A 12,532-nucleotide genomic window follows, 5' to 3' on the forward strand; every position below is an offset into this window, starting at 1 on the left:
GTGGATTACAGAAAGATCAATCAAATTACCCACAAAGATGCTTATCCATTACCACGCATTGAGGAGTCCTTGACTGCTCTGGGGTCATCAGCCTATTTCTCCACCTTGGACTTAACTAGTGGGTACTGGCAAGTACCTATGGCCCCAGAAGATCGAGAAAAGACTGCTTTCACTACACCTATGGGCCTGTTCGAATTTAACTACATGCCAGTTGGACTGTGTAACGCTCCAGGGACGTTCCAACGGCTGATGGAACGTTGTTTAGGCCATAGGAACTTTGAAACCGTATTGTTATATCTAGATGACGTCATTATATACTCCAAGTAGTATGAGGACCACCTAGAACACCTGGCGGAAGTGTTCCAAGTCCTTACCAAATATGGCCTCAAAATCAAGCCATCTAAGTGCCACCTGCTGAAACCAGCAGTAAAATACCTAGGGCACGTTGTCAGTGCCGAAGGAGTACAGCCTGATCCTGATAAACTTGCTGCTGTCCGCAATTGGCCTACTCCTACCACCGTGAAAGAGGTGAGAAGCTTTCTCAGCTTTGCAGGGTATTACAGGCGTTTCATGCAAGATAACAAAGAGAGGGTAATTGCCTACGCCAGCAGATCCCTGAAGGGAGCTGAGAAGAACGACCAGAACTACAGTTCCTTCAAGCTGGAGTTTCTTGCCTTAGTGTGGGCTGTGACCGAAAAGTTCAAAGACTAGCTCGCTGCCACACCATTTGTGGCCTTCACGGACAATAACCCCCTGGCGCATCTGAATACAGCCAAGTTAGGGGCTCTCCTTGCCAACTATGACTTCACTGTGAAATACCGGGCAGGCCGCTCCAATGACAATGCTGATGCCCTGTCTCGACTACCAACTACAGAAGCCCCAGATGAACCAAAAGATGCCTGGGAAGAAGTGGAAATGCCAGCGTTCTACAATAAATTTGCACAGCAGGATAATATCCGCACTGAAAACCACCCCGCTGCTGATCCTTCCTCATCAGATATTCCTGAGTCCAGAGGCGACCAAGAAAGGTTGATTAAGCTCCAGTCCGAAAGTAGAGTCCTCGGTGAACTGCTTGACTTCCTTACCAGTGGGAGAACTCCTGAGAGAGTCCGCAGGAAGAGTGCAGACCCAGAACTGATGAGACTGTGGAGACATTGTCACCAACTTTTCCTTCAAAAAGGCCTGTTGCTTAGAAGGAGCCTGGATCCAGTGTCCTGTGATAGGATATATCAGATCCTCCTACCACGTCGAGATGCCAGTCTGGTGCTAGAAATGTATCACAACCAGTCCGGACACTTCGGCGTGCAGAAGACTGAGGCCACCATTGGCAGAAGATTCTATTGGATTGGGATAAGAGAAGATATTGAGAAATGGTGCCGAGAATGCACTGCCTGTGCTGTGGGGCGAACTGAACGTCCTATCTTAAGTAAAACTCCTTTAGAACTTGTTGCTATTGATCATGTGAAGTTGGAGCCGAGTCGCTCAGGGTATACTTATGCCATGACCATTATTGATCACTTCACTAAGTTTGTCGTAGCAGTGCCGGTGAAAGACCTGACAGCTAAGACTACAGCAGAGGCGTTCTGGAAGTATTTCCTTCTGCCCTACGGCTGCCCAGAGAGAATCCTCACCGACCAAGGGTCTGCGTTTGAGTCACAGCTGTTCCAAGAGATGTGCCTGCTGCATAATTGCCAGAAAGTCCGGACCACCGCCTATCATCCGCAAGGTAACGGACTCTGTGAAAAGATGAATTAAACTCTCATTGAAATGCTGAGAGCAGTACCCCCAGAGACAAAGGGTAATTGGCCTACTCAGCTTCCACAACTCATGTATACCTATAACAACACAATTCACTGCTCCACCGGTTACACACCTTTCTATCTGATGTTCGGCTGTCAAGGGAGGTTGCCTGCTGATCACTCCCTAGATATACAAGTGCCTGATGTCATTAACCCACTACCAAAGACTGATTGGGTAGTGGAGCACCAAAGACGTCTCCTCAATGCCAAAGATTGTTCAGGAACGCATGGAAAATGCCCGGGAACGACAACAAAGAGACTATGACCTGGCTCCTCATGCGGAACCCTTAGCTCTGGGAGACCTGGTGTGGTTGAAAAACAACCATAGAACCAGTAAATTGGACAGCAAATGGGAAAGGATTCCCTATGTAATTTCTGCCTTTCCTAACGCTGAGGCTCACATTTACCAAATCTCCAGAGAAGGTAAAGGCTCTCAAGTTGTACATAGAAATCGGTTAAAACCCTGTATAGAAGGAGAACCTGCAGCAGAGGACATTGAACCAGAATCTACTGAGCCTGAGTTGCCAGCCCAACCTGCTGATCCTATGCAGGCTGTTGAGAACCTGATACATGATAAAGATCCACTTCATTGGTTTCTCACTCCCTGGTTAAACCTGGTAGTACCTGCTCCTGTTCCAGTTGTTTCTCCATCCCAGGATGAACCCACTTCAGCTCCTGTTATTTCCTCGCCTCAGAGTGTACCTGAAAGAGCTCCAGAGCCTGTGGACTCCTCCAACCCTCCTGAACCAAGTCAGGAGGAATCTCCGCCAGTAAGAAGGTCCACGCGGTCTACCAAGGGGCACCCACCTGTGAGATTTGGAGACTACATTATGGGCCCAGGTAGCCCCTCACGGGAAACCCCTGTTTAACCCTCTACAAGCCTTGGGTACGGACTCATTGTGTTCCTTGACCCTCTAAGAATTGTTATTTGTTCTGCATTTTCTATGGACTATTATTATGGACTATCCTGGTATTATTGATACGCTGCACCAGGTCAGCTCCCCTGTTCCCTTACAATTATCCTGAGAGAAGAGAACGGCGCCCCTTGTCACCGCACTTTCAGTGAAACTGTTTATTATATTTCAATTGCTAAAGTGGTGATTACTGTGTATGCCTGTTCCCCATTTTGTCTTTCAGGCTGCAATATGCAGCTGGCCAGGGCCCCTCCATGTTGCGCCGAGGACGGGCAACGTTGTAGTATGGGGTGTATGTAGTGTCCCACTAGGTAAAGGTGGGCACTACACAAGGGTTAACATGTCTTTTGCATTACTGTGATGTTTAATTATGCATTTCCCTGTGTTATCTGGGTGTCAGGCCTGTTAGGGTGTAGTTTAGCCTCCTAGACATTAGAGGGAGCTAGAGAGCCCTAAGTATATATAGGTAGGCCCAGACAGGGGAGAGGTAGTTCAGTCCAGGTGGCTAGAAGTGTAGCCTAGTAAGCCTGAAGTTCCTGAGACTAAGTTTAGCTCAGAAGAAACACCCCAGTAGAAGAACTGTACCTTCTGGGAGAAACCTGCATACCAAGCAAGGACAATACAACCTTACCAAGGATTAAAGCCAGCATTTAGGCATCCGGGCTGGGATACAGCCAGCCAGAATAGCTGTGGAGATAGTGCAGCCTGGACTGTGAAGCATTAATTGTATACCCTCCAAGTAGCTTGCTAGATTATACCTGCCATTATTGAAAGTAAGCCTGCATGTGGAATATATGATAAAAGGGAGTGCATCATTACCAACTGTATGTACAAAGTTTGGACTGTTTTAAGTAAAGCAACGTTTGGTTCCTCATACCATCTGTGTACCTCAATTACTACTCCTATAAATCGGTGTGCCACCGTTACAGGCACTGGCGTCACGATCCTTAAAGGGACCTTGCCCCAGGCACTCAAAATACCTGTAACACCCAGGGCACCTCATCCACCATCAGGCCTGGTCCCTACATACAGAGTGTGCCCCAGAGGAACTTGTGTCTCCCTCTCCTTCACTGCCGCATGCCTGCCCAGGGTTTTCCAATACAGTGAGTAACCCTCGATTGCCCATAACCGTGACCTCACTTCGCAATACCCTGCAGGTCTGGCGTGCTGCACATCTCCACTGCAACTATTGTTTGCATAGTGCTCAAGCTTCCGTCCTCTCTGCAGGGACCCTGGTGATCTTGGACAGCAGGGGACTAACATTTGAGGCATACTACCAATAAAGTCTACAGCTACCCCCTCTCCCCCACCAAACAAACCCATCAAAAAGAAACAGGCCCTGCTCTCAAGCATTTCAGTTGATAGAAAGATTTCAAAAAGTTTGGGAGTCAAAAGATAGTGACCCAAAGCAAAGTTTTTTTATTTTATTTAAAAAGCAATAAAACAAACTACCATTTTGTTTTCACCATAATCGTACTAACCCACTGAATAAGGTTATGATGTCATTGTTACAGCATAGGCAATGCCACTAAAACTAAACTTAAAAAACATTGTCAGAATTGTGTTTTTATTCCATTCCACCCCTCATAGAATATTTTTTTAAGGACTGGATCTTTAAGATTATTATTTTTTTAAAATTTTGAAACCTCAAAACACCAATCTTAGTTTAATTCTTCTTACAAAAAAAAAATAATAATAATAATAATAATAACAAAACACGGATCCTAGCTATTCTCTGTGAACATGTTGGGATCAGTGTTATTTACTGCTTCTTTGTAAATCAGAAGGTCTGTAACATGCAATCACATACCTGATATTTCGAACCCTTCTCTATCGCACCACTCCTTAAAACAATTCTTAGCAGCCTCCCAACGACTCTTATCAGTACAGTAGACACGAATAAACTTCTCTTGAAATACTCCTGGGAGCATCAGTGAAACCTATAATCAAACAAATATATACATGTACTGATTTTCAAGGCAATGAATATTGATTGTGTCAAATCTAAAAAGGAAAAAACATATTAAAGGTTCTTAGAGTTGCCACTTCATGCATTAATAACTCTGTGTTCTCCTGACCACAATTCATGTTTTGTGCTTGGAACATTAAGACACGGAACATCTGCATGGAATTTGTATGTTCTCTCCGTGTTTGTGTGGGTTTCCTCTGGGTTCTCCGGTTTCCTCCCACACTTCATAGACATACTGATAGGGAGCTTAGATTGTGAGCCCCATTGGGGACAGCAAACTGTGGTAATGTCTGTAAAGCCCTATATAAGGGGGTAAAATAAAGAAATTAAGACACATTTACCAAGGTTGTTGCGACTGTTTTCTGGTGTATTCATGCTTGACACTTTTGCTTTTTGGCTTGTGGGTGGCAATAAAGTTAAATTCTGTGGCACAGTAGATGATGGTTCACCCTGTCGGATCCGTCCTGCCGATATTTCGCCGGGCTGCCCCTCCGTCCCCATTGACATAAGAAAACACACCCACTTTCAGAAAACTGGTGAGCATAGCGCAGAGCCAATAAAAGGCGCATATTTTTGCGCAGTTTTAGCGATTGCGCAAAAATATGCGACTTTTTCACTCCATTATTTTGACTTGAGCTAATGATAAATCTGGCCCAATGTTTTTTTTCTACACTAGGCCACGCCTCTAACTCCACCCCAAACATAACTAAAGACCCAAGCCCTCCCAGTCGCATGAATGCCCCCACATAGTAAATATTCCCCCTTTATGCCACCACATAGTATTTATGTAAGCATTGTGTCCCCTTCACAGATTGTGCCGCCTCACAGTAATATGCCCAGTTATGTGCCGCCTCACAGTAATATGCCCAGCTGTGCCCCCCACAAAAATACGCCCAGCTGTGCCCCCCCTCCCCCCCCAGAAATTTGTCCAGGACTGTGCCCCCTCAAAAATATGCCTAGGACTGTGCCCCTTCACAGAAAGTAAAAAAAAACAAAAAAAACTTTTCATACTCACCTCCTTCAGCAGCAGCATCCACATCGGCTGCTCTGATCTATGTAGGAGGAGGAGCAGAGGCTGACTGCCGGCTGGCCCCGCCCCCTGCACAGACTGCAGGGGGAGAAATGATGGAGCAGGGAGTCGATGGCTCTCTGCTTCTTCATTACAGGCAGCGGTCTCTGCTTCCTATAGAAGTAAGGACAGATGCCTGAAAGCGGGACATACCTCCCACGTACCAGGACTGCAGGACAGTAAATGAAATCCGGGACTGTCCCGCCGGATCTGGGGCAGTTGGGAGGCATGCCTTAGTGCCCCCTTACAGTATTCCTGCATCCTTACAGCAGTGCTGCCCCCTTACAGTAATGCTGCATTTGTAGTGGTAATTAAATAAAAAATTTAATACTATCCCCAGCAACAGGCTTGATGCAGTGATGTCAGCACACCTGCTGAATAGGAGAGAGCTTGTGTCAGGGAATGCACAAGCTTGTGGACTCTCCTGCTCAGATCAGCGGGCATGATGATGTCACTGCATCGTGCCTGCTTCTGCGGGAAACATTATGTTCTCCATTCATCAGGGGAACGTGGGCTGACACCTCCCAGCTTCACCATTGTATTCAACTGTAGTTGTGTTCTCAGGATGCAGATAGAGTTGGGATGTAGCCCTCCCAGGACTACATAATAGCCAATTGATCCAGGGTGGTTGGGAAGTATGGGTAGTGCCAGGGGCGTAGCTAAAAGCTCATGGGCCCTAGTGCAATAGTTCAGCTTGGGCCCCCCTTCCCTCAGTGCTTGTTAAAAAGGGGCAGGGGAGCACATATCTTTCCTGCTGCCTGAGGCAAACATTGAAAGGGCACTCCCTCATGCCAAATTCTTGACCTAACCCCTTCCCTACAGGCAGAGGTGTAAATTAACCAGCATGCACTTTCTATAATGCCAGTGTCTTATGTGGCACAAGGGTCTTTGGGCCCCTCAGGCTCCTGGGCCCGGTAGCGACTGCTACCTCTGCACCCCCTATAGCTACGCCCCTGGGTAGTGCTGTATATCTGATGAAATCCAGTTGAGTTCCATCCCCAAAAACTCCAGCAGCCAGCTGACTCCCAAGAGGATAGTGAGACTAGACTAATAGGAAAAAAGTACTAGGTCTTATGTCAGCCTTAATTGAGGCACCTGAAGCCCCTGTAACAGAAAGTATTTCCTTAGCACAAGAATGTATCCCGCAACAGGACCATGGTTCAATCCCAGGAGACTAAATCGTTACTGAGGTGGTGGGAGACTCAAACCAATGGCAGACCCTTTAGGATGGAGGAGTGGGCAAACATCTACACAGATGTACCCCTGTGCTTTGCATATCTATGTCAACTTTCTCCCATCGTGATTGTGGCAAAACAGCTGTTTGCTGCCTTTATAGCAGTTCATGTGAATGGACTCACAAAACATAACTGCTGAACAGGGGCGTAGCTAAAAGCTCATAGGCCCTGGTGCAATAGTTCAGCTTGGGCTCCCTCCTTTTTGGCAGGGGTTGGGGTGCACATAGCCTTTCTGCTGCCTGAGGTAAAAAATGCTTACTGCTGCCTGCTGCCTCAGGATAGGTCATCAATATCAGATTGGCGGGGGGTCCGGCACCCCCTCTGATCAGCTGTTTGAAGAGAAGGCAGCGCTCATATGAGAGCTGCTTTCTCTGCTCTATTTTCCTGCTCGCCACAGCATTTGCAGTGGTGAGCAGGTAAACAGAGCAGAGAAGGCAGCGCTCGTACGGGGGGAAAAAAGCGGACAACCCCTTTAAAGACATACCGTACTTGGAAAACATTACATACAGTGCTACTGATCATACACGGTAATACAGCCCCACATATGTTTCTCATACATCGAGTGATGTCTCCTTTGATGTAGATATTCTCTGTCCTCATCTTCTCTATTCACACCAGACCGCCATGATGAATTCTTTCAGCCATCTCTTCTCTCTGCAGAGTTTGGCAAACAGACATCTTAGTTTCCTACTTTTCCATCATACTCCCCACCTTCTGAACACCCCCTCATGCCACCCCCAATACTGTGCCAGCTGTGCCCCCCCCCCCCCCCCCCCCTCCAATACTATGCTGCAGAAACAGTCCCCCTGAAAATACTGGTACCACACAGATGCAGTGCGCCAGAACAAAAATACCCTCTTAACTTTCAGATCAGACCCCCATATCATACCTGAGATGAGACCCCCCATCTCAGACCAGACCTTCTTTAGACCTCTGTCAGACCCCATATCAGACCTCAGATCACACCCCCATTAGACCTCCATGTCAGAACCCCCCCAATATCAGACATATTAGACACCCCATTAGACCTCTCAGACCCCCATTAGACCTAAAGACCCCCATATCAGATCTCAGACCAGACCTCCAAACCCCCATTAGACCTCCAGACTCCCATATCAGATCCCCAGTAGACTTCCAGACCCCCATATCAGACCACTATTAGACCTCTGATTTCCCATATCAGATTAAAAAAAACAAATAAATAAATTACCTCTCAAGTAATCCTGGCTCTCATCCCTTCTCAGGGCCCCCGCTGCAGTCGCCTGACTGCCTGCAGCATCGGGTCACAGTGCGCTCTGTATGCCCTGATGCTGCAGGCAGCCAGGACACAGCAGCGCAGGACTCGAGATGACCGAGCAGGAGGAGGGGTGAGTACAGCGCTCACGGCGCTTCCCTTCCCAGCCTCCTGCATACTAGTGAGTGCTTCCATAATGGAAGCACTCACTAGCATTCCCTTTATAAGATACAGTGCATCTTATAAAGGGAAATATACTGCATCTCTGGGCCCCCCTGGCTTAGGGGCCCGGGCGCAACTGCGACAACTATAGCTACACCAATGCGGCTTAATAGCTCAGAAGGGGGCAGTGTCTTCGAGAGAAACAGAGCCTGGGCCAGTATATCTTTCAGAGGATGCCCATGATCCTGGAAGTGCTGTCGAAAATCAAGGTACACAAGGTCTGTGCGATAGTTATCACATTGTTTTGGCCCAAGAGAATCAAGTTCTTGATATTACTACACATGAGCTGCGGCTACTAGCAAAGATTACTATAGTTTTAACTACTGACACAGGACCCTCAAGTATGGTGTGTAATCGGTGAATGTTACTGTTCTTCAAATGTGTCAATTTGTCTGCATTTTCCTGCAGATGCCATCTCAGATGTTAACTTCATGGGGATTTCTACCATACTAGTACCTCAGGGAGTTTGCAAATGTGACAATTAACCCCAAAACTATTCCAGCAAAATCTATGCTCCAAGAGCCAAATGGAGGTCCTGCCGTTCTGAGCCCTGCTGTGTGCTTAAATTGCACTACACAAACACATATGGGAAGTTTCTGTACTTGGGAGAACAAATTGTGAGGTGCATTTTCTTCTATAACTTCTTGTAAAAACATATTATTGGAAAAATTGCAATTTTTTTCAGCCCCGTTTTAATAAATTCTGTAAAAAAAAAAAAAAAAGGGAGGTCAAAATGCTAACTCTACACTCCTTCATACATTTCTTTAGTGGTGTAGTTTCCAAAATGGGGGGTCACTTTTTGGGGTTGTCTATTGTACTGGAACCTCAGGGGCTCTGCAAATGCAACATAGTCCCGAAAACCATTTCAGAAAAACGTGCCCTGCAAACTCCAAATGACTAGTGGTGAGCGGCAGGGGCAATATTCCAATTTGCGATATTTCGCGAATATTTTGTATAATATTCGTCATATATTTGCAAATTCAAGAATTCACGATTATTTTCTTGATTGCGAAAATCGGCAATGTAATATTCGCGTAATGCGCACACAATACAGGCGTGGGTCACTTCTGCTACATTTTCCAAGCTGCTAGAAGTTTCCTGAGACTGGAGAAAATGGTTGGCATGGCAGAACATTAAAAATTGCTTTATATGCAGATAGAGTGCTCCAATATACTCGCGATTACGCTAATCGGCACTAATGATGCGAATATTTTGGCGCAATACATGAAACTTCACATTTTAGCACGTCTGACTACATATTACTGACTGGTGCACTATGTATTGTTGTGATATCACTGCACTATGTCTGTAGCATGTATGTATAGACAGCAGAACCTATCACACTACCTAACACCCTGCACTAGAACCTATCAGCTACACTATATCACTATCTAACCTACACTGACTGACTATCTCCCACTAACTGTATTATATATATAAGCTATCTAACTATCTATCTAATGTAGTGTGCACAGAGCACAGCAATGACACACAATGTCTCTCTCAGGACTCCATAAAACTACAGGAAATGGCTGCTGGGGAGTTTTTTTTTATAGTAAGGGGTAGGCAACTTTCCTATTGTTTGCTAGGGATGTTGCTAAGCTCAGACAAAGACATTGCAGCCTTCTCATTGGCCCACAAGGAAGAAGCCGGGAGGGATCCTGGGTTCAGATGAAAAAAAATCTGGAATATTCGAAAATACGAATATATATCGCTATATTCTAAATATTCGTGAATTCTCGAAGTGCTCATATTCGCAATTAATATTCACGATTCGAATATTCGCACCCAACACTACAAATGACGCTTTTGCCCTTCTAAAGACCTAATGTGTGCCCAAGAATCAATTTACAACCACTTATAGGGTATTTCTGTACTGTAAGAGAAATTGTGTAACAGATTTGGAGGTAAGTTTCTGTGGACTGAGATGTGATCTAGCAGTCTAATAAGAGGGACCAGCCATATCAATCCATGAGGGTACTTACATGGTCAGCAGAGATGTATCGGGCAAGACTAATGCAGAGGGAACAGTGTGGTATTTGGAGCAAGCCCTGAGAAACATTACAGAGCAATGCATTCTGGGTTTGGTTAGCAAACCCAGCAGGGAGCTGGAGAAACAGACCTGGTACAACCATGTAAATATCCTGCACTGATGCTGATAACAGGAGGAAAGCACAGACATTAAAAAGAGGTAATTGGGGAATAAATATGCATTGTTTGAGCTATTTGGTACAGAGAAAAATATCACAATGGTACTGGAGAACCCCTTTAAAGGGTTAAAATGTGAATAAAATTACTCAGCAGTGGCAGCGGTCAGCGTAGAAGGCAGAACAAAATGGACATTTTATTTTTGTGATACAATTTTTTTAAACGGCTCTCCAAATGCAAATGCAGTATTGGCTCATACTGAATGCCTCAATTTTGCATGAGAATGAAAGTCCAACATCAGGATTATAGTCCTACCTGGTCTTGTGGGATTTTTACACCAACGTCTGTTGCTGTCTTCTGGTAAAACCACAGCTTTGATACTGGATTCTGATCTTTGCTTCCATAATCCATACTAATAATCTGTAGTGATAAAAAGCACAAATATATATCCATACCTCTTAACGTGTTTGTTAAGCCAGTTCTTTAAGCATGTCCAATTTTCTGGAACTCTATCAGGAACTTCAATCAAGAGCAAGGATGAAGCAAATAAGTGAAACGATACAGATATAACTTATATTCCTCATACCCAGATATAGAAATTATCCTCCATGATTTACCACACATCTCTGGGGTTAAACAGAAAATCAAAACATCCCTATCTCAAAAATGCCTGTGCCATTCACACTGATATACCCATTCATCCCTGTATACAGCTCTGATATTTTATGTATCCTTATTTATAGCCAGGGTTGCCTCCTGGGCGATACACCACTGATCAAACCACAGTGCCCTAAATTTCAGTAGTTAAATCCCTGTTCTGCTCTATGAAGTCCAGTCAGCAATCTGACAATGAAGGAGGATGTCACGGCTGCAGCCCGGGGAGAGGAAGGAATGGCAGAGCTGAATCACAGTGGGTGAGTAGAAGTACTTTTATTATTTTATCAGGGCTCAGGCAGTTTGAATTAATAAAAGAATAATGTGGACAACCCTTTTCATGTTATTTAATTCTCAGTAGTGAAAACCATCCACTGTTCTTGCTCTTACCACCTCCCGAGGTGACTATTCCACAGATTCACAGTTCTTATGGTGAAGAAGCCTTGTCACCTCTGGAGACTGAACTTTCTCTTCTCCAGCTGGAGGCAGTTCCCCTTTGTCATAAGGGGGTTTTACATACAGTAGAACAGCTTTTCACCATATATTTTGTACTGGCCATTTGTATAGTTATAAAAGGGTAACGTTGCCCATTTTAAAGGGCATCTGTCAGCAGATTTGTTCCTATGAAACTGGCTGACCTGTTGCATGTGCCATTGGCAGCTGAAGACATGTGTTGGTCCCATGTTCATATGTGCCCACATTACTGAGAAAAATTATGTTTTATTATATATCCGCCTCTCACCATGTGTGAATGAAAAACATTCAGTGTCGGGGGGAGGCAACCAATGCCAGGCGGTGACCGAGACAAGCCTCCCTAGCATCGTGGGATGTGGGTGACACTAGGGAGGCTCGTACCCGTCAACACCTGCCATTGCCCCCCCCCCCCCCCCCACACAATACTGAGAAAAATTATGTTTTATTATATATCCGCTTCGGGGGGGGGGGCAACCAATGCCAGACGGTGACCGAGACAAGCCTCCCTAGCATTGTGGGTGATGGGTGACACTAGGGAGGCTTGTACCCGTCAACACCTGCCATTGCCCACCCCCCCTCCACAATACTGATAAAAATTATGTTTTATTATATACCCGCTTCTCACTATGTGCGAATGAAAAACATCCAGTGTCGGGGGGGCAACCAATGCCAGGCGGTGACCGAGACAAGCCTCCCTAGCATCGTGGGTGGTGGGTGACAGTAGGGAGACTTGTACCTGTCAACACCTGCCATTGCCCCCCTCCACAATACTGAGAAAAATTATGTTTTATTATATACCCGCTTCTCACCATGT

General features: G+C 45.6%; 1 protein-coding gene across 1 annotated transcript in view; it reads right to left on the reverse strand.

Moving 5' to 3' along the window:
* LOC121003296 (deoxynucleoside triphosphate triphosphohydrolase SAMHD1-like) overlaps window positions 1–12,532 on the reverse strand; it is a 204,260-nt gene that overhangs the window by 17,177 nt on the left and 174,551 nt on the right. The window contains exons 12-13 of the mRNA XM_040435024.1: window positions 10,906–11,010; window positions 4,524–4,653 (exon numbers count right to left, since the gene is read on the reverse strand). Of these exons, the coding sequence (XP_040290958.1) occupies window positions 4,524–4,653; window positions 10,906–11,010 (235 nt within the window). The remainder of the gene's footprint in view (window positions 1–4,523; window positions 4,654–10,905; window positions 11,011–12,532) is intronic.

Source organism: Bufo bufo, chromosome 6 (genome assembly GCF_905171765.1).
Source record: "Bufo bufo chromosome 6, aBufBuf1.1, whole genome shotgun sequence".
Lineage (NCBI taxonomy): Eukaryota > Metazoa > Chordata > Amphibia > Anura > Bufonidae > Bufo > Bufo bufo.